General features: G+C 40.0%; 1 protein-coding gene across 5 annotated transcripts in view; it reads right to left on the bottom strand.

The window, feature by feature from the left end:
* Positions 1-614: 614 nt before the first annotated feature.
* Positions 615-21,120, bottom strand: part of LOC139012658 (butyrophilin subfamily 1 member A1-like) — a 166,410-nt gene continuing 145,904 nt past the window's right edge. For all 5 annotated transcript variants that reach the window (XM_070418837.1, XM_070418841.1, XM_070418838.1 and 2 more), the window contains one exon: positions 615-1,648. In XM_070418837.1, the coding sequence (XP_070274938.1) occupies positions 1,119-1,648 (530 nt within the window). In that variant the 3' untranslated portion in view covers positions 615-1,118. The remainder of the gene's footprint in view (positions 1,649-21,120) is intronic.

Here is a 21,120-nt window from a genome sequence, read left to right as displayed (position 1 = left end):
AGGCATATCCATTTATGTTATACTCCCTTTCCTATAGGGGCACGTTCTGTCTTAGAATTGTTTCTGGTGCCTATCAGACAGGCTTGGATAATGTTCTGAATGGTCCTTTGTAAATGAGGGCCCTTCAAATGATGCCTAATGAGGTCCACTAAAGCATCGTTTCCATAATGGGTCCATTCATGTAGGTGTTTGAGGATGGGATATACTGGAGTCTCAGGGGATGAGAACATACCATGATTGTTGATTTTCCATATAGAATTAGGGTCAGTGCTAGAGAATCCCCATGAATAGCTCTTTCCTCACCTCATTGGAGTTTAAATTCTGACAAGTTCAGGTGGGGAATTAAAGCCCAAGAAGTGGTGGACTTCAGGAGGCTTGTCTTGGGGTTTTGATTTTCCACTTCAAGAAGAATTAATACCAATCATTCTAAAATTCTTCCAAAATTCCAATAATCAGGGAAAGCTTTCAAATTTACTTTATGAGACCAGAATTTCTGTATATCAAAACTAGACAAGGACACTATAAGGTTGAAAACTCTAGCCCAATATTGTTCATGAACACAGTTAGAAAAATCCTCAACAAAATATTAGCACAATAGAGTCAACATTTAAAAGATCATGCACCATGATCAATAAAATTTATTGCACAAGTTCAAGGATGGCTCAATATTCACAAATCAATCATGTTAAGAAAATGGACAAATATATGATCATTTCAATAGATGAAGGAAAAGCATTTGACAATATTCAATATGCATTCATGATAAAGACTTTGAACTAAACTGGGTATAGAGGAAAACTACCTCAACATATTGGAGGCCACATATGACACAGCTAACATCATTGTCAGCAGTAAAAAGTTGAAAACTTTTTCTCTAAGATCAGAAACACAGTGATGCCCACTTTTATTCATCATGGTTCTGGAAGCCTTAGCCAGAACAATTAGGCAAGAAAAAGCAATAGGAGTAATTTTAAATCAGTCTGTGTGCCATAGCTTCATCTTGAGAATGAACAGTAAGATAGAAAAAAGATAATTGTGGCTGCTGGGAGAATTGTGATCATCTTTGGGGCCCAATGTCCTCATTACTCAGGGAAGGGTTGGCCTATGAATTACATCAGTCACTTCTCCTCCACATGGACGATGCTCAAGGGCCCTGAGCCAGAGGACCAAAGTCTGAAAAGTGGTCTTAGGACACCATTAAATGTTTTCTTGGGAAAACTGAAAATATAGGACCCATCTGTCATGTTACAGAAAGATACTTCTCCAGCCTCATAATCCAGGAATATCCCCACACGAAGGGGTCTTTCTTTTAGAGGAAGAGCAGTTTCTGGGGAGGTGAGAGCCCAGTATTCCCCATCGTAGAGCCTGATGGCCCAGAAACCATTCCCTGGGGACATTGTGACCCTCCCCTTCCTTTTTACATTATCCCTACAAATCCCCAGGTCCCAGGACTGCGTGTCCCCAACCTCTACCTCCCAGTGGCATTTCCCTGAGCTGATGCCCTGCTGACCCAGCACACAGGGAAGGGAGTCAAATCTCTGTGAGGAGCTGGGTAGATCCTGACAAGGCTCTTGCCAGGTTACTCGCTTCCCATGTTCAGACAGGAGGAGGGCAGGATGGGCAGTGGCTGCATCCAGGATCACATTTACTGCAAAGACAAATGAACCATCATGTTTCCTGGAAAAGTCTCAGTTGCCTGGGCCAGGGGGTCCCCATTCTGTGAGGGCTTCTCTGGTTCTGGGCAGACCCAGCGCTCCTCCACTCATCTTCCCCTGACAGTACCTCCAAAGGAGCAGGGTCCCTCTGTACCACCACACACTCACCAGCTTTCGATCCTTCTTTCTTCCAAGCTGCAAGAAACATATCAACATGAAGACCCACCACCTGAAAGATAAAGCTCCTGTCCTCCCAGAATATCTGAGTATGAATTCTGAAGCATTAATTCAGGAATGAAAGCAGCAATGGAAATATTTGTTCATATACTTGCACCTCTTTTCACAGCCTACAGAATTATATCTGACTTGAGGAACTGACTACCCTTATGTTCTTCATCTGACCTTTGCATCTGGTGTCTATACATATTTAGGAAATTGGAAAGAAATAAAGACTATTACCTGTCTAACCAAATACATGTTTTTGCTATAGTTACGTCATCCTTTTTTCTATCAGAGCATAACGTGAGATACAATATTTTTATAAAGCTGCTATTTGTCTTTCTCTGACTGGATTGTTTAACTTAGCAAAATAATCTCTAGGTCCATCTACGCTGTCAAAAAAGGTAAGAGGTTTTATTTTTTACTGCCATGCAGTGTTCCACAAACACCATGTGACCTCACTTACATATGGGCTCTAATGATAAAATTAACCATCAAACAAAATAGAAATAGAGGCATGAATATGTGGAACACTGACAACTCTCAGCATGGAAGGGGGATGGATAAAAGAATGTGATGGGATGAGCTAAACAACATTATGCAGAGCCCATAGACACAGACAAGAGTGTGGTGATGGCCAGAGGAAAGGGGGAGTGGGCAATGAGGGGGGAGGGGGATATCTATAATAATGTCAAAAATAAAAGTAAAGTTAAATAAAACCATTATAATTTAATATTTCAAACACCTCTGTTAATATATTGAATAGTCTATTGATTTAATGAAAGGTATGTTTTGGAGTTTGATTTTTAATATATTTTCTTGCACACACTACGTGTTAATTTAAGATATCTTTGATAATAGCATATTCTTCATCAGAGTCCATGTCACTCACCAGCATATGATGATTTAGTCCCAACTGCAAAAGAATAAAAGAGAAAATCATTACTTTTTTTCTTTCCTTTCGTGTTTTCTCTCATTGTCTCTTCCATTTAACTCTGTTTTTGTCATATTTCTTCTTTTGAATCATTTGGACCTTCTCTTTCTATACTATATCTTCATATTCCATTTTTTCAAACATGATGATAAAACTTAGGTGAAGGATAGCTAGAAATAGGAAAGCAACTAAAGATGTGAGGGGTTGCCCTAACCGGTTTGGCTCAGTGGATAGAACATCAGCCTTCAGACTGAAGGGTCCTGGGTTCAATTCCGGACAAGGGCATGTACCTTGGTAGCAGGCATATCCCCAGTTGGGAGTGTGCAGGAGGCAGCTGATCGATGTTTCTAACTCTCTATCCCTCTCCCTTCCTCTCTGTAAAAAAAATTAATAAAATAGATTTTAAAAAATAAAGAATTAATTAATTTTTAAAAAGGTGAGAAGGGAGGAGGAAGAGTGGAAGGAGTGTGGCTAAAATAAAGACAGGAAGGAAGGAGAAGATTGGGAAGAACTTGTGGCTTGAACTTTAGAAAATATTATGGAAATTTAGAAAGATAATTCTTTAAATTCTTTGCTGACTAAAGTACATTTTATTGTATTACTGTACCCTATTCTACTGCTATAGGGTAGAATCAAACAAAGACAGAAGATTAGAAGCTTTGAGAGATAAGCATAACTCATAGGACTTGAATTGAGCCTTTCTCCCATCATCCACTTGTAGAAGGAAGATTAAGATAGGAAATGACATCATGAGAGAAAGTGCCTTCCTGTGGTACAAACAATATTAATCATTTGTCTTTCATTGAACCTTCTACCTTTTTGCAGAATAAAATGAAAACACACTCACATGTACAGGACAGATATTTTAAAAAGTAATGAGGAGAATACAGTAAAAGCATCCATCTGACCAAAACTGTATCTGCAGCACTAGTCATATGAAGCCTGCCACATACATTAAAGAGATATATTCCCAAATACCATTCAATCTAAAAACAAAATATAATAAAAATATTATTGATAAAGGGGAAAATTATATTTTCAGAAACATCTGAAGATGTTAGCTTCTCGAGTCATTTACAGAAAAAAATAGAATTTATATTTACTAGTATAACTTAAAAAATTCTTCTGTATCATAAAATATTTGCATTTTGTAGAATTACCTACTATGCCAATAAAATGCATAAATATAAAGAATAAACACTGTGGTGGGTAGGAAATAAGCCAGGAAAAATTGTGTAAAATATTTGTATACTGCTCTGTTTTTCTATTTTTTTTTTTTTTTGCTAAATCCCTCCAAAAACTTGATGATTGCTGAAGGGAGAGGTTGGGTTGGTGGAAGGGGCTTAAATGGTGATGGATGGAGACTTGACTTAGGGTGGTGAACACATAATACAGTGAACAGATGATATGCTGTGGAATTTTTCAAATCAAACCTGTATAATTGTGTTAACCAATGTCACTCCAATAAATTCAATAAAAAAGGGAAATATTTGTATACTGTGAACCCTTAGGCTATATGATCAAGGGGAGTGGAAGATTGAGCCTCATGTTCACAGCTGGCCAAAGAATGACATCAGAATTTACACATCTCTGGTAAGACAATGGATAGAGAAACTTACTCAGCAAGTTTGTTGACTACTCCCATTTCTTAAGGTTTGGGGAGGTATCAGTTACATAGAAATAGGCTCTACTACATGACAGCCATGAGAGAGAGAGAGAGAGAGCAGGAGGGAAGGGGAGAAACTATGAGTATATCAATCTAATGCTCTCTATCGCATCACTGCTTAGTGAAAATACAAGTCTCTGGCAAAAAAAAAAAAAAAAAAAAAAAAAATAAGCCAATGCTTATAAGGGAGAAATGAACAATATGGAATGAAAAAAAAAAGAAATTGGGAATAATGGGACATAAATGGAGATAACTTAATGAAGGAGAAGTCCATACATAAAAGTTGGTTAAAAAGGAAAAAAAATTATTAAATGGAGAGAAAAAAAACCTTAGTAATATTAGTATGATGACTACCTTTAAATTGTTCTTAAACGCTTAATACTCAATATTATTTAGTCTTTTATTATTTGACTAGAGGCCTGATGAACAAAATTCATGCAAGAGTAGGCCTTCCTTCCCCTGGCTGCTGGCACCAGCTTCCCTCTGGCACCCAGGACCCAGGCTTCACTTTGGCACCTGGGACCCAGGTTTCTCTCCAACCCCCAGGGGACCCAGGCTCCCCTCCGGCTGCTGGCAGGCACCTGGGACCTGGGCTTCCCTCACAGCCCAGGCTTCATCCGGAAGGTCATCCAGAAGGACATCCGGAAGGATGTCTGGTCTAATTAGCATATTATGCTTTTATTATTATAGATTAGTCAATTGTTATTATTGTATAGCTATGTGGTATAAAGTCGCTTAAAGCACTGAATTAGAGAATACTGAACCACTGGTCCTAAGAAAATGTGGGGTTAGGCCAGACCTGAGCCCAGAGGATCGGAGGGAGACCGCATGGCAGACAGCCGCGTCTCTTGGGACAGACACAGACCCTGACCAGGGTAAGGAGTTCCGCGGGTTTGCTGGCGCCAGGAGATTTGAGATTTGGATTTTGTGATTGCGGAGAACTGAGACTAAAGGGGGCATCCTGAGGAACTGATCAGACCATGCAGTGCCCATAAGAGAGGAGCGTTTCCCAGACCGCAGATCCAAGCAACAGCAGCCCCCTGAGCACCGCAGCCTCCTGATCACCACAGCCTCCTGATCACCACACCCTCTGTCTGTGGAACAGCAGCTGTACGTGAAGCCTCCCCCCACCAGCCAGAAGAACCAACACAGCGGTGAACAACACCCACCAGAGGAGCTGCTGCCAACTGGAAAGCAGCTGCTACTGCAACCGTCTGAGCAGCAACCACAACCCAAGGAGCCCCTGCCACCCAGGGAGCAGCCACTGAACATCTCAACATCTACATATGTCAGCGAGATCAAACATGGGTAGGCAAAGAAACCCCCAAAGGAAAGAAAAGGAGGACTCGCCAGAAAAGCAGCTAAGTGAGACAGAGATATGCAACATGACGGAAAAAGAATTCAGAATAAGGTTCCTAGAGTACATGCACCAGATGTTCAAGAAGCAAGAAGAAACAGATGAAAAACTCAACTACCTATGCAAGAAGCTAGAAGAAACAGATGAAAAAATCAACAACTTAAGTAAGTCCCAAGAAGAAATGAAGAGTGACATAGCTTCAATAAAAAACTCCATTGAAAGTATCAACAGTAGACTGGGAGAAGCGGAGGACCGAATTAGTGAATTAGAAGACAAGGAAGCAAAACACACTCAAACTGTACGGCAAATGGAGAAAAAAATTAAAAGACAGGAGGAGAGCCTAAGGGAGCTTTGGGACAACATGAAACGAAACAACATACGAATAATAGGGGTGCCAGAACAACAGAAAGATGAACATGGATTAGAAGACCTATTCGAAGAAATAATATCAGAAAACTTCCCTGAGGTGGGGAAGAAAAAAGTCACACAAGCCCAGAGAGTCCCAAACAAGGTGAACCCGAAAAGACCCACACCAAGACACATCATAATTACCATGGCAAATGTTCAGGATAAAGAGAGAATCTTACAGGCTGCAAGAGAGAGACGGAAAGTAACATACAAGGGATCTCCCATTAGATTATCAAATGATTTCTCAACAGAAACACATCAGGCCAGAAAAGAATGGACGGAAATCTACAAAGTGATGCAAAGCAAAGGACTGAATCCAAGAATACTCTATCCAGCAAGGCTATCATTCAAAATTGAAGGGGAAATAAGAAGCTTCACAGACAAAAAAGGGCTAAGGGAGTTTATCACCACCAAGCCAGCCATGCAAGAAATGCTAAAGGGACTGGTGTAAAAAGAAGAAATATCAAGCTCAGAAAGAAAACAGCCACACACACACACACAAAAAGAAATGGCTACAAACAAGTACCTTTCAATAATAACTTTAAATGTAAATGGACTAAATGCTCCAACCAAAAGACATCGAGTGGCTGAATGGATAAAAAAACATGACCCATACATCTGCTGTCTACAAGAGACCCACCTCATTAGAAGGGACTCACACAGACTGAAAGTGAAGGGATGGAAAAATATCTTTCACGCAAATGGAAAGGAAAAGAAAGCTGGGGTAGCAATACTTATATCTGACAAAATACATCTCAAAGTGAAGGCCATAACCAGAGATAAGGAAGGCCACTTCATAATACTAAAGGGATCAATACAACAAGAAGATATAACCCTGGTAAACATATATGCACCCAATGCAGGAGCACCCACATACATAAGAAAACTTCTGGAAGATATCAGGGGAGAGATCGACAACAATACAATCATAGTAGGGGACTTTAATACACCACTGACATCACTGGATAAATCCGCTAGACAAAAACTCAGCAAAGAAACAGCAATCCTAAATGACTCACTAGATCAGATGGACTTAGTTGACATCTTCAGAACACTTCACCCCACAGCTGCGGAATATACATTCCTCTCAGGTGCTCATGGGACATATTCAAAAATAGACCACATATTGGGTCACAAGCAAAGTCTCCACAAATTCAAGAAGATTGAAATCATAAAAAGCTTCTTCGCAGACCACGATGGCATAATGTTAGAAATAAACTACAATAAAAACAACCCAAAATACTCAAACACTTGGAAGCTGAATAGCATGTTATTAAATATTAATTGGGTTACCGATGACATCAAAGAAGAAATTAAAAACATCCTGGACACTAATGACAATGAAAACACAACAATCCAAAACCTCTGGGACACAATGAAAGCAGTCCTGAGAGGGAAGTTTATAGCTCTACAGGCCTATCTCAAAAAACAAGAAAAAATGGTAGTCAATCATCTAACTCTACAACTCAAAGAATTAGAAAGAGAGCAACAAGAAAACCCCAGAGTGAGCAGAAGGAAGGAGATAATAAAGATTAGAGCAGAAATCAATGAAATAGAGACCAAAAAAACAATACAGAAAATCAATGAAACCAAGAGCTGGTTCTTTGAAAGGATAAACAAGATTGACAAACCCCTAGCCAGGCTCACCAAGAAGCAAAGAGAGAGGTCCCAAATAAACCAAATCAGAAATGATAGAGGCGAAATAACAACAGACCCCACAGAAATACAAATGATTGTTAAACAATACTACGGGCAACTCTACTCCAACAAACTAGACAACCTGGAGGAAATGGACAAATTCCTAGAAAAATACAACATTCCAAAACTCAATCAGGAAGAATCAAAAAACCTCAATAGGCCAATAACTATGGAAGAAATTGAAGCAGTCATCAGAAAGCTTCCAGCAAACAAAAGCCCAGGGCCAGACGGCTTCACAGGGGAGTTCTACCAAACATTCAAGGAAGAACTAAAACCTACCCTCCTCAGACTACTACAAAAAATTCAAGAGGAAGGAACGCTTCCAAGCTCATTCTATGAAGCCAGCATCACCCTAATACCAAAACCAGGTAAAGACATCACAATGAAAGAGAATTACAGGCCAATATCCCTCATGAACATAGATGCCAAAATCCTCAACAAAATCTTAGCAAATCGGATCCAGCAGTACATCAGAAGGATCATACACCATGACCAAGTAGGATTTATCCCAGAGATGCAAGGATGATACAACATCCGTAAATCAATAAATGTGATACATCACATAAACAAATTGAAAGAAAAAAACCACATGGTCATATCAATTGATGCAGAAAAAGCATTCGACAAAATCCAACACCCATTTTTGATAAAAACTCTCAGAAAGGTGGGAATAGAAGGATCATACCTCAACATAATAAAAGCCATATATGACAGGCCCACAGCCAACATCATACTCAAGGGACAAAAACTAACACCATTTCCCCTAAGAACAGGAACAAGACAGGGATGCCCACTCTCACCACTCCTGTTCAACATAGTCCTGGAAGTATTAGCCATTGCAATTAGACAAGAAGAAGAAATAAAAGGCATCCAAATTGGAAAAGAGGAAGTAAAACTGTCCTTATTTGCAGATGACATGATATTATACATACAAAACCCTAGAGACTCCATCAAAAAGCTACTAGACTTAATACATGAATTTGGCAATGTAGCAGGATACAAAATTAACCCCAAGAAATCCGAGGCATTTCTATACACCAATAGTGAACTTTCAGAAAGGGAGATCAGAAAAACAATCCCATTTACCATCGCACCAAAAAAATTAAGATACCTAGGAATAAACTTAACTAAAGAGGTTAAAGACCTCTACTCAGAAAACTACAGGACGTTGAAAAAAGAGATAGAGGAAGACATAAACAGATGGAAGAACATACCATGTTCTTGGATTGGTAGAATCAACATCATTAAAATGTCCATACTACCCAAAGCAATCTATACATTCAACGCACTTCCCATTAAAATACCAATGGCCTTCTTCAAAGATCTAGAACGAACTCTCCAAAAATTCATCTGGAATAAAAAAAGACCCCGAATAGCTGCAACGATCCTGAGAAAGAACAAAGTAGGTGGGATCTCAGTGCCAGATATCAAGCTGTATTACAAAGCCACTGTTCTCAAAACTGCCTGGTACTGGCACAAGAACAGACATATAGATCAGTGGAATAGAATAGAGAGTCCAGAAATTAGTCCGAACCAATATGCTCAATTAATTTTTGACAAAGGAGGCATGAACATACAATGGAGCCAAGATAGTCTCTTCAATAAATGGTGTTGGGAAAATTGGACAGACATATGCAAGAAAATGAAACTAGAGCACCAACTTACACCATACACAAGAATAAACTCAAAATGGATAAAGGACTTAAATGTACGACAGGAAACCATAAAAATTCTAGAAGAATACAAAGGCAACAAAATCTCAGACATATGCCAAAACAATTTCTTCACTGATACAGCTCCTAGGGCAGTTGAAACTAAAGAGAAAATGAACAAATGGGACTACATCAAAATAAAAAGCTTCTGCACAGCAAAAGAAACCATCAACAAAACAACAAGAAAACCCACCTCGTGGGAAAACATATTTGCCAACGTCATATCTGATAAGGGCTTAATCTCCAAAATTTATAGGGAACTCATACAACTTAACAAAAAGAAGATAAACAATCCAATCAAAAAATGGGCAAAGGATCTAAATAGACACCTTTCAAAAGAGGACATTCAGAAAGCCAAGAGACATATGAAAACATGCTCAAAGTCACTAATCATCCGAGAGATGCAAATCAAAACAACAATGAGGTACCATCTCACACCTGTCAGAATGGCCATCATCAACAAATCAACAAACGACAAGTGCTGGAGAGGATGTGGAGAAAAAGGAACACTTGTGCACTGCTGGTGGGAATGCAGACTGGTGCAGCCACTATGGAAGGCAGTATGGAGGTTCCTCAAAAAATTGGAAATGGAACTCCCATTTGACCCTGTGATCCCCCTTCTAGGAATATATCCCAAGAAACCAGAAACACCAATCAGAAAGGATATACGCACCCAGATGTTCATAGCAGCACAATTCACCATAGCTAAGATCTGGAAACAGCCTAAGTGCCCATCAGTAGATGAATGGATTAGAAAACAGTGGTACATCTACACGATGGAATACTATGCTGCTGTTAAAAAGAAGGAACTCCTACCATTTGCAACATCATGGATGGAACTGGAGAGCATTATGCTAAGTGAAACAAGCCAGTCAATGAAGGAAAAATACCACATGATCTCACTCATTCATGGATAATAAAGACCATTACAAACTTTTGAACAATAATAGATACAGAGGCAGAGCTGCCTCAAACTGATTGTCAAACTGCAGTGGGAAGGCCAGAGAGAGTTGGGGGGCAGGAGGGAGGGGAGTAAGAGATCAACTGAAGGACTTGTATGCATGCATATAAGCATAACTAATGGACATAAGACACTGGGGGGTAAGGGAAGGTAGGGGTTTGTCAAGGGTGGGGGGGGGGGAAAGGACACTTATGTAATACCCTTTGTAATACTTTAAGAGAAAAATAAAAAAATAAAAAATAAAAAAAATAAAAAAAATAACAGGTTAATTATCACAAAAAAAAAAAAAAGAAAAATGAAATTAAGAAAATAAATGATTTATCTGTTTAACTTTGTTGCAGTCTGAGTAATACTGAAATTATTTTGAGATTCAACTGCAAACTTTAAAACTTATAAAGACCAATAAAATATATTTTAAAAGAATAGGTAAATTAAACTTATCAGACAAATATTTTCATTTAAAAAACATCATTAGTTTCACTGCATAATTTTATTTAGGATGTTTCTATGTCTTATTTTGCTTGATCTATTCCAAAATTATGCCTGTTTTCCAAGGATAATTATTAATAAAGCTTATATTAGTTCTATTTCTAAATAACAAATGACACAAATTCAGTGGCCTAAAAGAACACACCTTTATTATCTAATGGCTTCTGTGGGTGAGGAGTATGGTATCGCTTTACTGTGTCCTGTACCTCAGGGTTTTTCAGGAGGCTGCAATCAGGTGCTGCCACCACTGGGATTTGGTTAGGGAAGGATCTGTTTCCAAGCTCATTGATATGGCCACAGGCAGAATTCCAACAGGATGGCCATTTGATTGGGGGCCTCAATTCCCAGCTGGCTGTTGGACTGAGGCTGCCATGGGACCCTTGCCATGGGGTTTTCCTCAAAATGGCAACTTGCTTTGTCAAGTATAGTAAGGGAGGGATTCTGATAGTGAGACAGACATCAAAGTCTTTTGTAATTTAAGTGACATCCCTTCAAACTTCAGATAAGAATCCAGTTATTCAGCTGTAGAGGCTGAGATCACTGAGGACCCGGTGGAAATTTGACTTTAAGATAAAATTTGCATAAAATTCTCACATCTTCCTGGTTTCTATTCTTTAGTAGTAACCATTTTAACTATAAAAATATTCTTTTAACTTCAAAAGATGGTCATATATAGACTTAGTGTGTATTCGATTGGAATATGCTATAGAAGAAAAACCTTCTTTTATTATTTTGATCTTCATTATTTTTCCTAAACAGCTAACATCCTATTCTCACTCTCCCACTCATTTCATTGGCTTTGGCATAATTTATTGCCTTCTCTTTTTGACATCTTACTTTTTTTATTGGGACATAAATATATCCATAATGAAATTATTATACTGATGATTACAAAGACAATCAAGGTGATTCCAAGGACAATAGTGATGATTTGATCATTCTTTGGATAATTTTCTGAAAATCAAAATGAAATGTATACATGCAGTTAGACTCAGTTTTCATTCTTAGTCTTCTTTCAGCACAGAAGAGCCCCTTGTAGTTTTCTGCTACCATATGGGTAGGATTGAGAATTGTGTCTTTGGTCAAACTGTTGTGGAAAATGGCCCAAGAGAAAGACAGTTGGCAGCAGAGTGTAGTATGGTACCTATTTGCTTTGTTTAACAATGGACAAGTTATTTTGATTTCTGAATTATATAAATCATCCCATTTGATTAAATGCCTTATTGATTGTAATGTGAATATCCCATGGGTTGTGGTTATACTAGTCTTAGAAACACATTTTCGTTTACCTGGGAAAGACAGCACAGTTATCCAAAGGTCAGAGGGCTCTAGACCCAAAACTGTAATTTAGATAACATGCCTAAGTTTAATCCAGGTTACCCAAGGGCCCTAGATAATGTGTTTCTGTCAACTCAGTGGTCCCAAGACCCAAAAACTATAATTAATCTTTGTAGATAACTAATCGGCTCAATCTCGCTTCTGTAACTGCTTTGTGCAAACCAGGGTCCTCATTCCAAACCCTGGGATGTAATCAATACCTTTGTAATTTTTGCCTATATAAGTCTGGTTTTTCTACCATCTTATTACTATGAGATTTGGGGAATGGCCCCTCATAGTCCTGGATTGCAATAAATGTGACTCTTTAATTCAACTTCTTGAGGCATCTTTCTGTGATTCGCGGGGCACATTACAACAAGAGGAATCAGGAAAGGTCCTTTATTACCCAGCACTGCTAGTTCAGGGAACTTTGATCCAAAGCCTGAACTGACAATGTGGGGCAGTTTATATATATATATATATATATATATATATATATATATATATATATATCTTCTTGTGGCGGGCTCCTCGGGGTGGGCTTTGCAGCTCTGCCCAAATAATTCAGAATGGGGAAGTAAAATTACTATTTAACTAGACACTGAACTAACTAGGCTGTAAGCCCCCAAATTGCCCCCCTATTTTCCTTCTCAAAACAGCAGAATCATGTGTTTGAACATCAACTACTTTCACAACATTACACTAATTGCTATGGGGAACTTATCAAAACACTAGAGGCCCAGTGCACGGATTCATACACCAGTGGGGTCCCATGGCTGGCCTGTGGGGATCGGGCCGAAACTGACAGACCATCCAACATCCCCCGAGAGGTCCTGGAGCGAAAGAGGACACTCTGCAAAGTTGCTTTCACTGGGCAGCTCCTGCATTGAGAGTCTGCCCCCAGGTGCTCAGAGCGTTGCACAGCTACCATCCAGTCAGCCGCTCATTTGGTCACTTAGCCTTTTATATATATCGATGCTCTTTCTGTGCTCAGAAAGTTTCACTCAAAGTTATAAGATAAGGTTGAGTCTCCAGAAATTTTCTTCCTTAAAGGGTCAGGTGCAGCCACCCAGTAATGGCCAGTAAATGGTTGATTAATTTAGTTTAACCATAGAGAACTGAACTAGGAAAGGGATCTTGCAGAGATCAAGGCTATGCTAAATGTGGAATGGAAAACTGTGTCATGCTACATCAATATTCCCACTAGAATTCTAATTATCTCTCATTCTACTTTTTAACTTCTTATATTTTTTTTTCTACTTCTTAGTTTCCTACTGTTGTAGTAATATATAGAAATTGCAGCTAGAGGAAAGCCACATTTTGAGGTCCCGCTAAGCCTGCACCCACTATGCCAGGAATTTTGTGAATAACAGTGTGCCATGTGCTGATAAGCTTTGTGCCCACTGCAATGTTCAAAGGAGAATAAATTGCGTGTGAATTGCAACTGTAACTATTTGTGTGGCATAATGCCTCCAGCAGCTGTAATTATACTAATATAAGGTTAGAGGAAAATGCCTACTCTTGGTCCTGCCAGCTCAAAGGAGTCTTTTGCTGGCAACTACTTTAAATGTCCAGATACCTGCACAGTTGAAGTTTATCTCAATGTGAAGCAGGAATTTGGGGGAACATAGGCAGGCTTAGGGATTTTTTAGAATTGGGATCCATGGAGAAACATGGGCTGCAGACTGGGAGAAGGTACATTTCCATAACACAAGGAAGCCAGGTGCAGTTACATTTCCATAAGACAAGGAAGCAGCAACAGGTATATTTCCATAAGACAAGGGAAATGGAAGTAGCCAAGAAAGGTCTATATTTACAAAATAAAGAAGGAGGAAGGAAGCCCAGAAGGAATTAGGAGAACAATGAGGGAGGAGAGCCTCACATGTCCCATGTGAGGTTTGACTTTGGAGCTCAGGGGTTGCTATAGTGACCAACTCCAAGGGGAATATTGACCAATCACAGGAGATATCAGGACACAGGAACTTCAGTCTTTATAAGCCACAGGGAAAAGGAACTCAGTGGGACCCTTTTCCCCCTCCCTACTTGGGAGTCATTCTGTGGGACCCTTTTCCCCCTCCCTACTTGGGAGTCTGTTCAGTGGGACTCTTCCCCCTCCCTACGTGGGATTCTGTACTTGTTCTTCAATAAATCTCCATCTTTGCTATACCACTTTCTGTCCATGGATTCATTCTTTGATTCCTGGGGACAAAGAATCCGGGTTCCAGTCCACAAATTCAGTATCAAAGGGATGCCCTGGATGAATGCCCCTTCTTCCTCTGACACCTACCTCACTTATCTCTGTAATGCATAATTGCAACCTAATGAAACAGATATTTTGGGGGGTTAAAAACACAGGTTTTAGGAAATTTTAGAAATTAAGAGGACCATGGAAGAAACACAGGGGTGCAGAGCAGCAGAAGGTAGATTTCCATAGAATAGGGGAGCAGAAAAGCTGCAACAGGCACATTTCCATAGAATGAGGGAGCTGGGAACAGCAAAAGGTCTATATTTACAAAATAAAGGGAAGGAAGCCCTTCATTCATTCAGAAGAAGAAAGCCCAAAGGGAATAAGAAAGCAGTAAGGAAGGAGTGGGGAAAAAACCTCCCATGTCCCATGTGAGGTTCAACATTTGCTCTCATGAGTTACTGAGCTCTTCTGCCCCTAAGCTTGGACTCTTATTGCAGTCTGAATTTTTACTTCCTCCCTGGGAAGTCCCAAAACAGAGGCAGATAATCTACCTAGGAGCCCCACAGTCAGTCAGTCCAAGCAAACAGAGGCAGATAGGAAATAGTGACCAAGCAGAGGGTATCAAGGCACCAAGATCTGCAGCCTTTATAAGGTCACAGGGGAAAGGAACTCAGTGGGACTCTTTCCCCCTCCCCACGTGGGAATCTGTACTTGTCCTTCAATAAATCTCCACCTTTGCTATAGCACCTTCTGTCATGGATTCATTCTTCAACTCCAGCAAAGAATCAGGGTTCCAGTCCAAAAATTCCATATCACTAAGATGTAAACCTTCCATTTCTCTCTCAAATTCTCATTGTCATTCAATTCGGATATTGTTTTCTGAATTAATCTATATTTGCCAATCTCTTGTCTGGCTCTTTATATTACAGAAAGTTAATAAATACCATCAAACATTTTTTCCAAGGGTTTCCATTTATACTAAATGATATTAGAATTTCCTTTAAGCAAACACTACTTACCTATACCTTGCCAAATGGATGTTACTTACTTACCCAAGGCCTCTTTTCACCTAGCCTGAGAAGAGAGATCACGCTCCTATAAACCTTGAAGGCTACTTTCAGAATATTTATTGACAGACTGTACTAACAGGTCTACTTCCTTTGGCAATCCAGCCCGTCAAAACATTTTATTCTCATGTTTAGTTTGAATAAATATTGATTTTTAAAAATCAGTTTCCCTGATTATTTCGACATTTCCTCCTTAACACTTTGTTTGTGAAAACTCATTGATGACACACTTCAGAGCTGCTTGTGACTCTTGGATTCTTTTACACATATAACTGACCTTTCCAATGTATTTGGAAAGAACTGTTCACATTAACATAACATAAAATTTGTTCACAATTTGAATTTATTTTCTAAAATCACAGTTAGAACTCCTTTATTTTTAAAAGAAAGTTCTGTATTTCCACATGAATAGTGCCACAACTCCACAAAATATGCTTTAAAATTTTATTAAAAACGTTGGTTGGTTGAAATGGCTTTAAATTTGGTTTAAGATTACTGATTCCAGCGAAGATGAAATAACACAAACTATATTTACTTTATCTATATCTCTTATCACCAGAGATAAGAAAAAATTGAGATAAAACCTAAAATCGACACAGATTATTCTCTGAATAAAGTTTCCATCCAAACTGCATAAGTATAGTCTGGAAAAAAGGTAAGATGTAAAAAGCAAAATGAAATAAATTATGATAAATCCAACAGAATGAGTGGGAGAGACAACAAGGGTGAATACAGGCAGAGACTTGGAGCCTCCCTGAATTGAGGGAAATGAATTGAGGGCCTAGTTGACCAAGCCATTTATAGAAGAGAAGAAGCTGCACAAAGAAAGGACTCCAAAGATCTGCAAAGGGACCACCCTCACTCCTCCAGCAGGTGTTGAACAGCACATGCATGTGAAAAAACTACCTCAGCATGAAAGCTAGCTGAAAGTAATAAAAAAAGACTTAAATACCTTGATGATTATACCTAAATAAATGGATGTTTATGGATTAGAATACTCAATTTGTTAGAACATCAAATCTCTCCAAATTGATCTACACATTCAACATATCAATTGAAATCTCAGCATACTTTTATGTTGTTGAAATTGATATTACTCTAAAATTCACATGAAAATTCAAGACTTTGAATAACCAAAACAAAAAGGAGAACAAGGAAAAAATTAAGAGAGCATTGTTATTGCAATTAAAGATTTATTATAAAGGTACAGTAGTAAAGACAGTGTGGCAGATAAACTTACCTAAGCACATATAGACAACTGGATGTCAACAAAGGTAAAAAGACAGTAGATAGACAAATATGGATATCCATATAAAAATAAAAGCTTTGATCTAAAACTTGAACTGTATACAAATTTAATTACATTTATAGACCTAAATGTCAAACCTGAAATAGTAGATCTAAAAAAAAAACATACACAAAATATTGGAGAACATCCACCCTGAATTAACAAATTAGACACAGCTAAGGAGACAAATTTCAATAAGAAAGGGGAGAGGACACCTGGAGAATGCTGCTTGCCAGACATAACCCACATGAAACCACCACCATGCCCTGGCACTGAGTGGCACAGTGCCTCTCAGCAGGCTTCCAGATGTCTGCAGGGAGTGCTGGCCAGTGATCTCCTGCACCAGGCCTCCTCATCAGCCTGCTGGAACCCAGCGTCCTAGGATCTGGCTCCAGGATCCCTCAGTGAGTGCAAGCCAGGGGGAGCCCTGTGCCCCACCCCTGCCCTGGGCCCAGGAACCATACTGCTACCCTGACCTGGAGCCATCCCATACATGCTCCACCCTAAACCCCAGGACCTGATGCCCAGTAGACCCAGAGCAAACCAGAGTGCATCCCACTCTGGGCCACAGGAGAACAAAGACTGTGCAACCCTGAGCAACTGGCACCTGCTCCACCCCAGGCCCATGAAACAGCCCTGCTGGGGTGACCCAGAACAACCCAGTGCATGACCCATTCTGGGCCACAGGAGAGCGCAGACTGTGTGACTCAGAGCAACCCAGTGAGCACCTCACTCTGGACCACAGGAGAGCACAGACTGTGTTGGGGTCCAACCCCAGCAGGTCCAGGGGTCCCCAAAGGTGTGGACGGAGTGGGCAAAGAAGGAATGATACGGAGATAGCGTTCAGTTTATCAGCAGCCTAGCCAGGATCTCTAGCCAGGATCTCCAGCCAAGTTCTATCATTCATTGTCTTGTTACATCTGTATTTATACCAGTTGATTTTAATCCTGTCAATTTCTATTCCAAAGGTTAGGGCATTTCTTATCTCCATTCCAGGGAGTAAAGATTATGTAGCTTAAGGGTGATAGTTTGCAGTTAAAGTGATTAACTACCCGCCTGGTACTTAGTTAAGGGGTTTTATTCCCTCCCTAACTTCAGGGAAAAATCCCTACCTGGGAAACAACCTTTCTCGGAGAGGTGACCTTGGTTAAAACACATAGTGCCAAGAAGGTGAGAAAACATATTAAGAACAGTATGCCATATATGCCAGGTCCCTTGAAACATATGCTGTGCAGATGTTTCTTCCCTGCAGCGACTGTGTCAAGCAGCAAGGATGGACTGGTTTCCGGCAAGACTGTGTGACCTAGAGAAACTTACCCTCACTCCACACTGGGGATTGGCAAACTTGAGAAACCCAGCATGTGCCTCACTCTGGGCTACTAGAAAACCAGGACTCTGAGACCCAGAGCAACCTGCAACCACTCTACCTTTAGCCAAGGGACTGGCTGCTGGAGCAACCTGGAGTAACCCAGCCTGTGGACCATCGCGAGCCACAGTAGAGCTCTGACTCTACAACCCAGAGCAACCAGCACTCCCTTCACCCTTGTCTCTGAGACAATCCTGAAGTGGCTACCTAGAGCAACCCAACATGCGACCCACTCCAGGCAACAAGAAAGTGCTGCAGGGGCAGCCTAGAGAAAACCAGTGTGCCAAGCCAGGGGGCAAAGGACTGTGCAAAAAGTGCACTGCCAGAGGAACCTAGGGTGCCACCTGGCCTCTGGATCTGGGGCGTCACAGAAAATTGCATGCCAGAGGGTTTTGGGTCCTCACAGGGAGTCACACATTAGAGGAACTGTGCATGCTCTCCCACCACAGCGAGGATCTGAAACAGACAACTGAGGGACCAGGCAACTGAGGGAGAAGGGGATACAACTCAGAGCAGAGAAAATAAGGTGTGAAACTCAAGGTAGACGAAGCCTCTGGGATCATGATTTCTGACCCTTGATAGGGTCTTTAACCTCTCAAACCACAAGCAGAGTACCCAGGGCCAGAAAGAGACAGCAAAAATAGGGAGACAAGGAAACAAAACCCCAAGGAAAGAGAAGGAGGAATCACCAGAAGAGTCAGAAAATGAAATGGAGGCATGCAATATGTCAGAAAAAGAATTCAGGGTAAGGGTCATACAGTCCCTAACTGGGTGGATGAGAAAGTCAATAACTTATCTATAAGAATAAAAGTGTAATATACTAATTAGATGAGATAGCTGAACAACCTTCTGGACGTCCTTCTGGATGACCTTCTGGACAAAGCCAGGGCTGTGAGGGCTGAGGCAAGCCTCAGAGCTGTGTGGGCCAAGACTCTTGCACGAATATCATGCATATGGCTTCTAGTGTAAGAATAAAAAGGAAATGAAGAATGATATAGTGACAATAAAAAAATAATGGAAGGTTTCAACAGTAGACTAGAAGAAGCAAAGTACTGATAGTGAGTTAGAAGACAGGGCAGAAAAACACCAAATCTAAACAGCAATTGAAGAAAAAAATTAAAAAGCAGGAGGAGACCTTAAGGGAGCTTTGGGACAAGATGAAATGAAGTAACATATGTATAATAGGGGTGCCAGAAGGACAAGAAGAAGAACAAGAATTAGAAAACCTGCCCTAACCAGTTTGGCTTCGTGGATAGAGCATTGGCCTGCAGACTCAAGGGTCCCAGGTTCGATTCTGGTCAAGGGTATGTACTTTGGTTGCGGGCACATCCCCAGTAGGAAGTGTGCAGGAGGCAGCTGATCAATGTTTCTCTCTCATCAATGTTTCTAACTCTCTATCCCTCTCCCTCCCTCTCTGTAAATAATCAATAAAAAATATTTTTTTAAAAAGAATTAGAAAACCTATTTGAAGAAATAATGACAGAAAATTTCCCTGATTTGGGGAACAAAAATGTCACACAAGCAGAGAGAGTCCCAAACATGATGAACCCAAAAAGGCCCACACTAAGTCACTTCGTAAATACAATGACAAATGTTAATGACAAAAAGAGAATCTTAAAGGCTAAGAGAGAGAGAGACAGAGAGTTACCTACAGGGGATATCTCATTAGATTATCAAATGATTTCTCAACAGAAACAGATCAGGCCAGAAGGGAAGGGAATGAAGTATACAAGGTTATACAAAGCAAGGGTCTGAATACAAGAATACTCTATCCAGCAAGGCTATCATTAAATATTGAAGGGAAAATCAGGAGCTTCACAGACAAAAAAAAGGCTAAGGGAGCTTATCACTACCAGGTCAGCAATGATAGAAATGCTAAAGGGACTGTTGTAAAAAGAAGAAATAGAAAGGGAAGAAGGAACACAGGCATAAAGAATAAAAATGGCTACAAACAAGTACTTATCAATAATAACCTTAAATGTAAATGGATTAAATGTGCCAATCAAAAGACAGTGGGTGGCTGAATGGATAAAAAACATGACCCATATATATGCTGTCTACAAGAGACTCACCTCAGAACAAGGGACTCACCCAGACTGAAAATGAAGAGATGGAAAAAACATTTTTTAGGCAAATGTAAATGAAAAAAAAGCTGGGGTAGCAATACTTATATCTGACAAAATATATCTCAAATTGAAGGCTATAATAAGAGATAAGGAAGGCCACTTCATAATACTAAAAAAATGGAAACAATAAGAGGCTATAACTCTGGAAAACATATATGAACCTATACAGGAGCACCCAAGTACATAAATAACTTCTGGAAGATATCAAAGGAGAGATCAATAGCAATAAAATCATAGTCAGAGACTTTAATACCCCATTGATATCACTAGATAAATCCCCTATAGAAAAAATCAACAAAAAATCCCCACAGCAATCCTAAATGATTCACTAGATCACATGGAATTAATTGACATCTTCAGAACATTTCACCCCACAAGTACGGAATATACATTCTTCTAAAGTGCACATGGGACATTTTCAAAGATAGACCACATATTGGGACACGGGTGAAGTCTCTTCAAATTCAAGAAGATTGAAATCATATCAAGAATCTTCGCCGAAACCGGTTTGGCTCAGTGGATAGAGCGTCGGCCTGCGGACTGAAAGGTCCCAGGTTCGATTCCGGTCAAGGGCATGTACCTGGGTTGCGGGCACATCCCCAGTGGGAGATGTGCAGGAGGCAGCTGATCGATGTTTCTCTCTCATCGATGTTTCTAACTCTCTATCTC

This window comes from Myotis yumanensis, unplaced genomic scaffold, assembly GCF_028538775.1.
Source record: "Myotis yumanensis isolate MYYU_CA2020_CCGP unplaced genomic scaffold, mMyoYum1.0.hap1 SCAF_6, whole genome shotgun sequence".
NCBI classification, from domain to species: Eukaryota; Metazoa; Chordata; class Mammalia; order Chiroptera; family Vespertilionidae; genus Myotis; species Myotis yumanensis.
This window is presented reverse-complemented; position numbering and strand designations above follow the sequence as displayed.